General features: G+C 35.9%; 1 protein-coding gene across 4 annotated transcripts in view; it reads left to right on the top strand.

Annotated features, from left to right (window-relative positions):
- Nucleotides 1–15,281, top strand: part of Mdga2 (MAM domain containing glycosylphosphatidylinositol anchor 2) — an 802,265-nt gene that overhangs the window by 626,110 nt on the left and 160,874 nt on the right. For 3 of the 4 annotated variants that reach the window (XR_004388487.1, XR_004388486.1, XM_032907845.1), the window contains exon 8: nucleotides 12,376–12,669. The exons of the other annotated variant lie outside the window; for it this stretch is intronic. Coding sequence is in view for 1 of the 3 variants with exons in the window: in XM_032907845.1 (XP_032763736.1) it covers nucleotides 12,376–12,669 (294 nt within the window). In the remaining 2 variants the exon portion in view is untranslated. The remainder of the gene's footprint in view (nucleotides 1–12,375; nucleotides 12,670–15,281) is intronic. 4 annotated transcript variants of the gene reach the window in all.

Genomic DNA, 15,281 nt, shown 5'->3' with positions numbered 1-15,281 from the left:
CTCTGGATGAGCAATTAGTGCTGTTAACCACTGCGCCATATCCCCAAGCCCCCTAGATTATTAACCCAATATAATTAAAATTCTTCCAAATCTTCCAAGCTCATTTTAAACAGTTTTCTAATTAATAATTATGAATAATTGCAGCTGTTAAGAAATCCCCATGTTTATCAATTTCCATAATACAGTATAATTCTTAAAGGATGTGAGTGGCCTGATGCATGTCCTCATTCACACTTGTAAATGTATTCACCTATTGAGGAGCTAAAAATACTTTTTAAAGTAATAGATATTAAATCTAGCATTGGGTATATATTTTTATAAGGTGTCTTGCTATCAGGTGAAGGAATAATGATGGTAGAATTCTCTATCAGCTGAAGAGATAATGCTGATAAATCTCTCTCTCCTACGTGTGCACGTACACACACACACACACACACACACACACACACATTTGAATAAATCATGGGTATCATATTTAAGAATAAATAAGCAGGTTGGAGACAAAGCTCAGCAGTTAACAGCACTGACTGCTCTCCTAGAAGTCCTGAATTCAATTCCCAGCAACCACAGGGTGTCTCACAACCATCTGTAATAAGATCTGATGCCCTCTTCTGGTGTGTCTGAAAACAGCTACGATATACTCATATAAATTTTAAAAAATGAACACATAAGCAAGGATGCAAACATGTTATGGGCTATAACTATTATAGGAACTTGGAACACACACACCAACCTACACACACACACACACACACACACACACCTCTGCTGTGAAAACATGTGTCTTATTATAGAAAGCATCACATGTGTCTGTTTATTTTTTCAATATTTTCACTATAAATTATAATCTTTGATTGCTACTTTTTCACATAATTTGAGTTTTAAGCAAGCTTAAAATCTTGTCCCTGTTTATTTAGCTGTTTAAGAAAAATAAAAGTTAACTTGTGAGTGTTGCCATCTCTAATCAGAAACCACCAATAATTCATGGATGTCAGTGCATAAGAAATACAAAGCAGAGAAGGAATTCGAGGAAGGGGGAAAAGGATGGGGGAGTAGGAAATTTTTATAATAGAGATTTATTTTAATAAGTCTACAAATATTCTATGAGAAACTCAAGTTAGATAATTAAATTGTGCAAGGATCATAGCAGCTCACGATACCTGAAAAATCTAACAAACAGTGCTAAAATTGACCCTAGCAGTCAATGAGGCAGCCACCACAGGGCCTGTGTTTATTTTCGACTAGTCTTTTGGCTCATGTAGCAGAGAAAATATAAATGCTGTGCAGAGAATGATTTTCCTGTTTTGTTCTTACACTTTGTGTGTTCTATGGAATCCCTTGGAGACTATTCTTATGCCATAGCAACACCTGCTGGGAGAGGGAAGTTGGAACAGCCATATCTGTTGCCTGCCAAACCTGTTTCCCCAATGAATGTCACTGCGTGTCATCCGTCTCCAATACCAAACCTTCACAATTACTACCTCCAGCACACTGCTGCTCCCCATATGCTCCAAACTCCTAACAATGCTCTTATAATAAGATTTTCCAACTCTTCAAAAATGAGCATTGTGTGTGGGGGGGGTGTATTAATGTTCTTTAACCTTCTCCTTAGAATTTTAGATGTTGGTCCTGGGGAATTTTAACCTTTTCTGTGTTTGCAACACAGGGTTTCTTTCTGCTCCGTTCTGAAATTTGTAAAACATCATTAATACTGTCTTGTTTGCAATATCCTAACTTACTATCTGTTAGACAGTGAAACGTGCAAAAACAAAAGGAAACTAATTACAGAATCGGGCAAGAGATGTATTTATACTAATTCTTATCGTAGACAGATACAGTAGGTATATATGAATACATGCTATAAATAAGTACTCATTCCTATGTGAACAGGACTGTAACTGATGCAAGTCTTAGAAGAAAATGCCACATGACCATTCTTGTGTAGATCAGACTAGCCTTTATTGGGTGCTAGATGCCAAACAAATGGGCAGATTACTCAGTACCACAGGTGCTCCCTTCCACATTTTAATGTGTTATTTCTTCTTCATTGTATTAATCTTGTGACAAAATTGAAATATACTAATATTACTAATAATATAAAAATCCACTGCTCGGGGCTTTTTAAAAATTAAAAGTGGGAAAGTACTCATATGAAAAAGATGATCTTTAGGGTATATGTTTCATCTTCAAATATCTGATAATCACAAGGTAAAACTTAGCCATAAGTAGACTTTTTTCTCACTGGTTGCTTAGGAACTCTGACTTATGACTATCTGTCAATCAGGACGTTACTAAACACTTATGAAGTACCTTAAAGTGTCACATGGTGTGAGGGCTGCCGAGAAGATAGAAAGCTTTGGTACTGATGTTAACATGCTTCAGCTGCATTTGATAAGACGTACACATTCTTCTATGTCATATATAAAACAAATATAATCCAGAAACACTAAAAATAAATAAAGGATACAGGAATTGGGGGATTTTAACACAGAACATTTAAATGATAGTGAGTCATTGAGTATGATAGCTTTGAACCCATTCATTAAAGCAGAAGAAAGTTTACAACCGAACAAAGCTATTTGGGAGATCAGTCTTGTCCTAACCAAGGAGGGAGCTTTGCCACACATGAATCCTTAAGATTAGGATGTGCATGTGCCTTCTAAGGCTTGGTTTGTAAAGTGGATGAGAATCAGTAAGCCTTGGACATTCTATCTCAGGAAATGAAGTTACTGAAGACATACAGTTGATAACATTCTTAAAAGATTAATTCAGAAATAGTAAGAGATTTTTAGAAGGAATATTTTAGCTAATTTAATTTGAGAACTTGTTTATAATACTAAAGATGATCCCAAAGGCAGTAGAGAAGTGAAATATGCACTGTTTACCTGCATCTCAGGAAAGTTCTGACACCGTTAAATAACTATGATGCTGGGAGTGGTGATGCTGGCAGATTGCTGCACATAGAAACCAAAAGCAAAGGGACAGTGAGTTCAAGGATAGCCTCAATTGCCTAGTTGGCTAGAGGTTTACCAGGGCTACAGTGATGGGTTGTCTTAACAATAAATGAATGAGTGAATGAATGAATGAATGAGCAAATTCATAAATACAACAGTAACCCCAAAGTTATAGGTCCTGAATATCATATAAATTACCTCTGCTTTCCTCTTCTGTTTGTACAAATTAAGAATTTTCCAGGAAGCAATGGGTAGCAATATTTATTTATTTAGTAATGCATGGCCAGTAATTTTCTTGGCTTATATCAAAAATCATTTGTAAACAACCAGATATGATGTCTAACAGGAAGGATATATCAGCGAGTCCACATGTAAGTGAGGAAATTTTATCATATCTAAGTATTTTTACCCCAAATAAATGAATTGCTTTCAGATATCCCTTACTATATTCCAACACATAAGTATTCACCATATTTAAAGTGAGTAAAAATTATTGTTGTAAAGAATTGATGTCAGGACTTAAGCTAGAGTTATTTTGAATTTGAAGAGAATTTTCTCATTTGTATTGTAGCATATGATCTCATCTACAGTGGTAACTAAACACATCTTCTTCTAACTTTGGATCATTATGGGACTTTTCAAAATCTTAACGATTTTTAAGATATTCAGTGAAATGAGTGGTCATCAGAATTTTCCAATATGATGATATAACTGTTTTGAAGAAGAAAGTATGATAATGCAGGAAGAATTTCTTTGTCAAATGGAAAAAGAACAAGCAGGTTGAAGTGTTTGTGCAGATGATGACACTTAGCTAGCATCTTCTTTCTATTATCCCACAGCCCATCATAAAATGCCATTACTAATGCCATAGTTACAATTATTGCAATGACAAAATATTTAGTTCTATTTCTCCCCCTATATATACATACATATAGGTGTGTGTGTCAAGTGAATATATATATGGTATATATTTCATAAGGTATATATATATATTTCTTTAAAAAATCTTTCTTATTTTCATTTTTATATTTTACTATTGATTATGCATTCTACTCAAAGAATATAAGCATCCAATATAAACTATTTTTCCTAAAACTTTACGTGTAACTGAATTAATGCCATATTCATTCATTATAAGAGTCTTTCAAATATGAGTCTAGTTATTCCAGTGCAGAAAATTCTATTTGATGAATTCTAAAAATAAAGTATACCATTTCATCTTCACATTCCTTTTCAAGTTCAACACCAGCAAATAAGCCAATAAGCATATCTTGATTTCCGGTTCATGATATTATTATTTACTTCAAATGGACCTACACATTTTGAATAATGACATTTTCCAAGTGAACACTAATGAGTTAATGCTCTGTTTGCTCCCAGAATGATATCAAAACATTTTCCTTTTTTTTTCAGTTTCTATTTACAGTCTGTGTGACAATGAGAAAGTTGTCATAAAACCAATTTATTCAAATTACCTTTTTTTAAATATCTGAAATGAGAAAAATTTATCTTTTAACAGGACTTTTCTAAATCTTTTGTCTGTAGAAACTCCAACTGCAGTATTTCAGTATGGACTGTGTCAGAAAATATATCTGTACTTTTATTTTCAGGGATTTGTTTTTTATCACAAGGTACAGGCATATCAGATTGTTGTCTTGTATTTGCTACACTCTTATTAAGGCACAATAAATAGTAAAATTCATATAAACCATCTTCAACACCCAGAATGCAATTAATTGTGTGCCTTTAAGCTGCCTCTCCTTTGATTTGCAATCAATTTGGAGCTTTCCCATTAGTATTCTTAAATGAAAGGTGACAGAAAAATAATATGGGGATCATTTTTTAAAACTCACCAAATGACAATACCTGTATCATAAATCTACCCAAACTTTATTCATTTCTTTTACAAGCTTTACTTATTTGAGTTACTAACTCCAAATTCAGTTTATTTTACTGTCTGTTGCGTTTTTAAGGTGCTCGTGCCTCGTGTCAGTGTATTTCTGCTGTATTTCAGTCAGGCTCTGTGACTCTGCTGACCTTTTCCTCTCTTCCTTAATCGGCTATTTCATGTGCTGTCAGTCTAGACAGCAGAGCCAGTCACCGCATTTTACTAACAACAACATCAAAGCCAGTGTCGGCAAAACCCTGACTATCTAGTTCCCCAAACACGAAGAACATACTCAGTAGAACAGGGAAGGGGGGGTGAATGATACTCCCACAGGCAAGAAGAATGGATTTCGGGGCAGTAAAAGGACAACAGAAGTTGAAAATAGTAACACCTGAGGTAGGGGAGGTGGCTCAATGTAAAAATGCTGGTATGTATGGGTAAAGGTGCAGTAAGTGTGGGTAATAGAATTCGGATGCCCATAATCTATATAAATACAGGGTATGTGGGTTAACAGCTCTGGATTCTGGTCAGAGTCTGCCTTGATATAAAAGGTACAGAAAGATTAAGAAAGACCTCTCAGGTCTATCCACACACACACACACACACACACACACACACACACACACACACACACACATGTAAACATGTGCTGACACACACATGCATGCATGTGTACATACACTTGTACTCTTACCGAAATATAAACTCAGGCACATGCAAACACATATGTACAGACATTGCCCGCACATCTACATGGAGAAAAAAGTAATAACATTTGAACTGAGTTTCAACATCGAGAGTAGGCAAGAGTGCTAGAAAACCCCAAGAACCCCATATGTTTAAACAGTGGAAAAGAAATTAGTAATAACTGCTTGCTCAAGAGCATCAGGCTTACCTGGTCAGTGAAACCTGAAGAACATAACATATTACTATGTCATTGAGAACACCATTTTGAGAGTGATTCCTTTGTAGCACCAAAAATATGCTTTTCATTGAATGAGATTTGAATATAGATTGTTTTAATAGTTTACATTTTTACGGGCTTTTTGAAACCTTGAAACCTTTGCTAATATGTTTCACAAACACTGGAGGAAAGTAAAAGTTGAAGCAAAATATATGAGGAAGAGCTGACTGTGCTACTGTATTTAAGCAAAAACACTGTTCTGGTAATGCTGATGCCCTTATAGACTTTTGTATTACTCCTGTACTTCCCTCTACTATGTCTCTCTTCCCTCCCCAATCATTGCCCGATAGCTCACTGTCACAATTTATTTGCTAGGAATAAACTATTTTTCTGCTTTCCCATTATGTATAAGATTGTTTCCTAGATGCTGACAATATAACAATGAAGTCTGTGAGTTCAGGAAGCTCTTGTTTTCATTTTGACGTGTAGAATATGCTGTTATAAGTTACATATGGACAACAAAACACTTACTGTTGTGAAACAAACGATGAGCTGTCATTTCATGTAGAAACCGAGGAGGTAGGAGACTAAAATCGGTCTGGATGAAATAGTTCATACAGCACAGCATCACATTCCACCTAACAATAGCAGCTGTAGTTATTCACACTGCTCGCCAACATTCTGTTCCTCTTCAATAATGCTCGCTTATGTATAGCTATAGGTAAATGCCACCATCATTTAAAAGCCTTTATCATGTCGCACTATGGCTTTTCCATGACTGAGCAAATCCACCATGCTGTTTTCAGACTTTCGTAAAACAGTGTGCTGATGAGAAACCTTACACGGGTATTGGATATCAGAGTAATCAGAACAAAAGGTGGTAGTGAAGGAAAAGCTAATGACGGGGCAGCAGAGAACTGGAAGAGTGAGATACCAGTGGCAAAGCGACTACATATGATACCATCACAAAAAAGCAAATGATGATGTTCCTGAGACATCTGCTAGTGGCTCTAAAATAATAGGTGTGGAAGACATTTTTAATAATATCTGATATATATATATACATATATATATATATTGCACACAAACATAAGCACACATAAGGATTAGATAGCATTTGGAAGGAGTAGGCAAGAGGACATGAGAAAACTAGAAAAACTACTATTTTAATTAGCAAATGGCATATGTTGGTGATTAACTATTCATTCAAGAAATGATTGGTATTTGAATTTGGAGATTTGGAAAACTTGGAATAGAAAAATAGATTGCAGTCAGGGACTAGAGGGATTTGGAAAAGATAAGAATCACCCCCGTAATCCTATGAATCAGGGAAAATTCCATAGGTGTAATCATGATCTGCCGTGGAAAACAAGTGATAATGCAGAGGTTAGTGGTTACGATATAGAAACTGTAGTCTAAGCAGAACGAGAGAAGCTTATAGAACATTTGGAAATTGTGGTCTTTTTTTTCCATCTTTATTAAATTGGGTATTTCTTATTTACATTTCAAATGTTATTCCCTTAACCGGTTTCCAGGCCAACATCCCACTAACCCCTCCCCCTCCCTTTCTCTATGGGTGTTCCCCAACCCATCCTCCCCTTGTTACCACCCTCCCCCCAACAATCAAGTTCACTGGGGGTTCAGTCTTGGCAGGACCAAGGGCTTCCCCTTCCACTGGTGCTCTTACTAGGCTATTCATTGCTACCTATGAGGTTGGAGCTCAGGGTCAGTCCATGTATAGTCTTTGGGTAGTGGCTTAGTCCCTGGAAGCTCTGGTTGGTTGGCATTGTTGTTCATAAGGGGTCTCAAAGCCCTTCAAGCTCTTTCAGTCCTTTCTCTGATTCCTTCAACCAGGGTTCCGTTCTCAGTTCAGTGGTTTGCTGCTGGCATTCACCTACGCATTTGCCATATTCTGGCTGTATCTCTCAGGAGAGATCTACATCCACTTCCTGTCAGACTGCATTTCTTTGCTTCATCAATCGTATCTAGTTTGGTGGCTGTGTATGTATGGGCCACATGTGAGACAGGCTCTGAATGGGTGTTCCTTCAGTCTCTTTTCTGGCAGGAAACTTTCCACCTCCTAGGATATTCATTGCCCTGAGGTCAAGGGTATTCTTGTTCCCCTTTTAAAGAAGGAGCCCCTTGAGCTCTTCCAGATTCCTTCAACGGGGGTCCTATTCTCAGTTCAGTGGTTTTGGTCATCCTTCTTGAGTTTCATACACATCTGCACTTTTGTTCCTTGCATATATCTTGGGGCAGGTGAATTTGATCATTTGAGTTCCCTTTTTTAAAGAAATATCCACGTATCAATGAGGGTAATTCAGGCATTTGGGCATACTTATCAATGAGTGTACCATGTTTTTTGTGGTTGGGTTAGCTCACTCAGGAAAATATTTTCCAGTTCCATTCATTTGTCTGTGAATTTTATAAAGTCATTGTTTTTGATAGCTGGGTAGTATTCCATTGTGTAGATGTACCATATTTCCTGTATCCATTCCTCTGTTGAAGGGCATCTGGGTTCTTTCCAGCTTCTGGCTATTATAAATAAGGCTGCTATGGACATAGTGGAGAATGTGTCTTTGTTGTATGTTGGGGCATCTTTTGGATATATGCCCAGGAGTTATATAGCTGGGTCCTCAGGTTGTTTAATGTCCAATTTTCTGAGGAACCTCCAGACTGATTTCCAGAATGGTTGTACCAGTTTGCAATCCCACCAACAATGGAGAAGTGCTTGTCTTTCTCAACATCCTCGCCAGCATCTGCTGTCACAGGAGTTTTTGTTCTTAGCCATTCTGACTGGTGTGAGGTGGAATCTCAGGGTTGTTTTGATTTGCATTTCTCTTATGACTAAAGATGTTGAACATTTCTTTAGGTGCTTCTCACCCATTTGATATTCCTCACCTGTGAATTCTTTGTTTCGCTCTGAACCCCATTTTTAATAGGGTTGTTTGTCCCCCTGCAGTCTAACTTTGTGACTCTTTGTGTATTTTGGATATAAGCCCTCTATCTGTTCTAGGATTCGTAAAGATCTTTTCCCAATCTGTTGGTTGCCGTTTTGTCCTAACAACAGTGTCCTTTGCCTTACAGAAGCTTTGTAGTTTTATGAGATCCCATTTGTCAATTCTTGATCTTGGAGCATAAGCAATTGTTGTTTTGTTCAGAAAATTTTCCCCAGTGCCCATGTGTTTGAGATTCTTCCCCAATTTTTCTTCTATTAGTTTGAGTATATCTGGTTTGATGTGGAGGTCCTTGATCCACTTGGACTTAAGCTTTGTACAGGGGGATAAGAATGGATCGATCTGCATTCTTCTACATGCTGACCTCCAGTTGAACAAGCATTATTTGCTGAAAATGCTATCTTTTCTCCATTGGGTGGTTTTGGCTCCTTTGTCAAAATTCAAGTGACCATAGGTGTGTGGGTTCATTTCTGGGTCTTCAGTTCTATTCCACTGGTCTATCTATCTGTCTCTGTACCAATACCATGCAGTTTTTATCACTATTGCTCTATAATACTGCTTGAGTTCAGGGATAGTGATTCCCCCTGAAGTCCTTTTATTGTTGAGGATAGTTTTAGCTGTCCTGGGTTTTTTGTTATTCCAGATGAATTCGCAAATTGTTCTGTCTAACTCTGTGAAGAATTGGATTCGAATTTTGATGGGGATTGCATTGAATCTGTAGATCGCTTTTTGTAAAACAGCCATTTTTACTATATTAATCCTGCCAATCCATGAGCATGGGAGATCTTTCCATCTTCTGAGGTCTTCTTCATTTTCTTTCTTTAGAAGCTTGAAGTTCTTATCATACAGATCTTTCACTTGCTTGGTTAAAGTCACACCGAGGTATTTTATATTATTTGGGACTATTATGAAGGGTGTCGTTCCCCTAATTTCTTTCTCAGCTTGTTTGTCTTTTGTGTAGAGGAAGGCTACTGATTTATTTGAGTTAATTTTATACCCAGCCACTTTGCTGAAGGTGTTTATCAGGTTTAGTAGCTCTCTGGTGGAACTTTTGGGATCACTTAAATATACTATTATCATATCATCTGCAAATAATGATATTTTGACTTCTTCCTTTCAGATCTGTATCCTTTTGATCTCCTTTGGTTGTCTGATTGCTCTGACTAGGACTTCGAGAACTATATTGAATAAGTAGGGAGAGATTGGGCAGTCTTGTCTAGTCCCTGGTTTTAATGAGATTGCTTCAAGTTTCTCTCCATTTAATTTAATGTTAATAAATTTTGATCTTTATTTTGTAATGTTGGCCAACAGAGCTGTTAACAAAGGCTTTCTCTGATTAAAAACTTAAAGTCCTGTGTAGTGTGCACTCCTGTAAGGCCAGCACTTGGGAGACCGTGGAAGTTTAGACTATGGACCCACATTTAGCATGGCAACAAGTATAAACAGAACGTCCTACAGAAGAAAAGGATAATAAAGTGTTCTTTAATGCATTTTTGTTGCTTAGTAAAACTCAAAGTAATACATAAAAAGATCTATTTTTAAGCTGTTGAAACTAAAACTGAATTCTGTTTCACTAACTTTAATTACACAAGCTTAAATGTTTTAAATAAATAAATAATGTACAAAGAAATAATTTAAAATACTCTTTTAAATTACATTGTTTTTTCATTTAATTCAGAGGTTAATTAAGCTTTAATACATACTTGTAATGATATATATTATAATAAATTTGACATATCCCAAATAACCTAATAGAGGATGATTTGATTAAAATAGTAAAGCATAAGACTGAAAATTTTGTGAACCACCATAAAGTCTCTCATATTTCTTGCCTCTTGTCAAAGACCAAGGCATTTAAAACAGTCCTGTTCATGACCCTATCGAGCCAGGAGGTATGGGAGCAAGGCAAGGAGTCCACTGCTAACTTGTAGAGACTATGACTTTTCAGACCAGCTTTCATGTCCTATAAAATTGTCAGTGTCTTCATTTTTGATCAAATTGATGTATTTGACTTCCTTAAATTTGGTGTTCTCATTGGATATATTTTAATATTAAATCTTTATTACTTAGGATTATTAAAAGAGTTGAGTAAAATGTAAAATCTTTAACTCCTTGGCATGTAGTAGGAAATTCATCATATTTGTTAAATATCAAGATCATTTTTGTTATTCTGTTTCATTTATTCTCACAAATATTATGCACTCAATTGGTTATTTTGTTAAAATACACTGCTTCAAATTGCATGACATTTTTGTGGTTTGCTTACAAAAAAGCAAATTATTTAACTAAATTATTAATAGCTTCTAAAGAAATTATTTAGTAAATTGTGTAATAATTGCTTTTTTTCTAAGTGTATCCATTTTTTACCATAAATTTTATTAATGGCAGTTCCCGTAATTTATATATTTACTGCAACAGGATGGTGGTTAATGCTCTAATGTATATTATAAAACTCATTTTTCTTAACATGGTGTAAAGAAAGGAGTCAAAATTAAAAAGTCCATGTGACACATTTGAATGCCAAAGTGATTCTGGTATCACTTTGATTTGAATTAATGTTTCTAAATGTTATAGAATCTCCATTCCAACATTAGTTTTAAAGTAATTTGAACCTGTTTGTTTTGCTGCCTTGGAACTGGAGTACAGTAAGACTAGTAATGTCTAATGGGAAAATAAAGTTTCCATGAACCTCCAATGCTTCCGTACCTTCCAAGTCATTCGTTAAAAATAAGTGCTTTGTGTCCCCATTTATTCTTATCACTAATATTATCTCAAGCTTACGTCTGTGGACTGACCCTTCACTGCATAGACCCATTTGAGTTAATTCAAGTACAATTGTATAATTAAAGCAACTTTGTTCACGGGATAGTGTTTGGGATACTGTTTGTAAAAATCATGGAGTGCTGTTTCTCTCACCACTTCATGTTTTTTACTAAAACCTAACAGGAGTTCAGTTCAGACCAGAAAACTTAGCTCCAATAAAACCGTTCAAGTATCATCCCAAGGACATTCAGTAAAATAACAAAGAAATAATTTGCTTGAAAAATTAACACTGCTTATAATCACTGAAAATGTTTTGAATTTTTTTCTTAAGAATATTTTGTGGGAAGAGTAGAAATATCTTGCCAAGTATCAATGTTGTTTCAAGCACAATAATTTGAAATCTCAAAAAATTCGAATTTCAAAAAAAATGGGAGACTGTAATGAACTCTCTGAATATGACACTGGTCAGCTATTCAATTAAACTCTCATCAGAGAGGAAATAGACCATTGTAGCATCCCCTTTTAACTTCTAATTCTATATCTCAGTTTCTTCTTTTTTCTACTCCTTCTCCCATGTATTGGGTTGTACACATACACATAAGTAAAATGAAGTGATTTTGAAACTGCACTAAACTGAAATTTTTCTTATGGTGTCCATTTGCCTTCAAATGCATTATTTGCTTATTGTGAAAATGTTTATGGTCTTCAGTTGAGAATATACAATGAAAGTTGTAGGGTTACTTTAAATGAGAGCATCTTCCCTTATTTCTGTAATATCTATATTTTATGTCATCTGCATTGTCATATTTCTTCAGTCAGAAGAAATTGTTTTCCTTATGATGTTCTGTGTCTGAATATATCTTACCAGTTTATACTAACCTTGAAAAATTTTCTTTTTCCCATTTCAAGTTCCACCCAATCTGACTGTTCCACAGGAAAAATCACCTTTGGTCACCAGAGAAGGGGACACAATAGAACTTCAGTGTCAAGTAACTGGGAAACCAAAACCAATCATCCTTTGGTCTAGAGCAGATAAAGAAGTTGCAATGCCTGATGGGACAATGCAAATGGAGAGTTATGATGGGACCCTCAGGATTGTGAACGTGTCAAGGGAAATGTCAGGGATGTACAGATGCCAGACCAGTCAGTACAATGGATTCAACGTGAAGCCCAGGGAAGCCTTGGTGCAGCTCATCGTGCAGTGTGAGTAAATTCCCTTTCCCTTGCTTTCTGTGTGGAGATAAAGATGATGCACTTCTGTATGAGTAAAAGACATGATTCTTAGCGTTCAGTCAGTGTGAAATATTTCTGCACAACTGCTGACCAAATCAAAGGGCAGTTGCCATTTATCTGGTTATTCTTTTGCTATTAGAAAACAGCTATTTTCGTGTACATGTTATGATTATGATGATGTTTAGGGCTGGAGGTTCAACAACTGTAGTGGTTAAAAACCATCCGAGTGCAAATTAAGCAAGGTGGAGATGTGAGTAACTGCTGATTCAGGTTACAAAGCTCTCTAGTTCTCATAGTTCATGTCTCTTTTAAATAATTGCATGCCTGTGGACCAAATCATCCATGTATTTAAAGAATCCCTTTGCATAAATGTGCATATCATTGAAATGCAACTTTTCCATGTATGAAGTTGTTGCAGTAGGCTGCATAATTATCTAGTAATAAAATTCATGAGGTTCTTATGTGATGAATTTCTGCCTATATTATCTAACATATAAGTGTTTAATTATGAACTAAATAAGATCATTCTCCAACTGCTTCTATTGAAATCATGGCTGCCACATTTCTTACAAAAAAAACTCTAGACACTGTTGGATTAATATTTACTCTTAAAAATAATTAAATCAATAAATTTAAAAATTGACAAAAACAGCAATATTGCCGGTGTTACTTACATTGAGAAAACGGTAAAAATCAGCACAAGAATGTAAAATTTGATCTTATAATAGCAGATGATGAGAAGTATTGTACTGTTGTTTCTATGGTGACAGGAATATGATTCAAAAAGATACCAATATGCATCATTAAGATTCAGCTCTTTTGATGTAAGTATAAAGGTACAAGACGCCATGATAGAGCAGGATGCCGGCTGTCAGCATTCCACTCTGAGTCCATTGCCCCACCCTTTCAACTCTGAAAGCCAATACCCACACTCTTCCCAGGTCCGTCAGGCATGTCACTGTGTCTTCCAAGAGTCTTTTTCCACATATTACTACTCCTTCTGAAGAATCTACTTATGTGTCTGAGACTTTTCCAAGCATAAGAAGCTGGTAACTTTCTAAATGCTCCTGTGAGAAACACTTTGTGTTCTAGGAACATCATGCTGTCTCTGGACACATATTCCATGTCTACATAAGACTTGCTGCTCCAAAACTAAAAGCGAAGAGATTCTAATAATACTTCACTATAAACAAACATTTGAAGATTTCACCATAGACTAATGTTGTATAACTATATTTTATAACTATAATACTTTAATATTATTGATATAAAAATAGAATACTATTCTACCATCCAAACACATGCATATACATGGATATACATGCAAGGTTCACTGCATCCTTCACAGCAAATTTTATAATTCTGCATAACTAAGTTCTGTTTATTTATATGTGCATGAGGGGTGGTATATTCATGTGTGTGCATATGTACACGCAAGTAGGCAAACACGAGTAAGCATCCATGTGGAAGCCAGAGGTTGATGTTGAGTGTCTTCTTTGGTCACTTTCCAAGTTATTTTTTAGACAGATTCCATAATTAAACATGGTCACCAACTATCTAGAGTGGCTGACTAAGGGTGAGCCTGTTTGTAACAACCTGGCACTTGGGTCACAGGTGCACGCTAGACTTTTGCACGGACGCTTAGGATCCAGCCTTCAGTAAGTACTTCATTGAGGGAGCCATAGCTTTAACCCACAAACCATTTTATGCTTTGTGTATTCCCAGCATAATTAGTTATGTCATGGCTAAGTGATGAGATTTATATCTATGTGAATACCAATTAACAAGTATATAAATATATATCGAAATATATAACCAAATACAATTATAGCTATACAAGCTTCCTGGTTCTGGTTTCTTTTTGAAATTAAGATGTCAGGAGTATGTGAGGATTTGTTGATTAGGGTTTCACTATGTACACGGTGAATCAGAGAGATCTACGTGCTTCTGCCTCTCAAGTTCTAAGATTAAGGCTTGTAACTCCATACCTGGAAATGTAATTTAATTTCTTCGTTATTTTTTAAAGTATCATTCCTAGCTATGGTCATCATTATAGCATTTCGTTCATACTATTCTCTTATTCATCCTTGTCCCTGTCCTTGCTGTCCCTATGTGTTGGTCCGTTTTCTTCCCCCATTAGTGTCTTTCTAGACTCTTGTTGATATACTCCACTATATTCTTTAAAAAATGTCTTTCTCACTTTCCATTGATTCCTTAGGATTGAAACATAAGAACATAAAAATGTAAATGAAAGTAAAATAAAAATAAAAGATACTATAACCTTCAGATGATGGAATTGCCTCCTTCTCTCCACTTTCTTCTGTTGCAGTTTTTGCATTTTCCGGGGAGGACTTTTAAACTTAGCGAATGGAACAGGTTGTTAGTTCAGCATCCTGACTTCTCTTTTGGAGAATCCAGTCTCATGTCTCAGGTCCCATGTTCAATACCCTGCCTACTACTTAAGACTTTCTGCTCAGGCTCTGAGGTAGTGTGTTTACCTGTATAAATAGATCAGTGGTTCCTGTGGGTCATGACTCCTTTGGGGGTCACATATCAAATATTCTCCATATTAGATATTTACA

Source organism: Rattus rattus, chromosome 7 (assembly GCF_011064425.1).
Source record: "Rattus rattus isolate New Zealand chromosome 7, Rrattus_CSIRO_v1, whole genome shotgun sequence".
NCBI classification, from domain to species: domain Eukaryota; kingdom Metazoa; phylum Chordata; class Mammalia; order Rodentia; family Muridae; genus Rattus; species Rattus rattus.
Note: the sequence above shows the minus strand (reverse complement) of the source record. Positions and strands in the feature narration are given on the sequence as shown.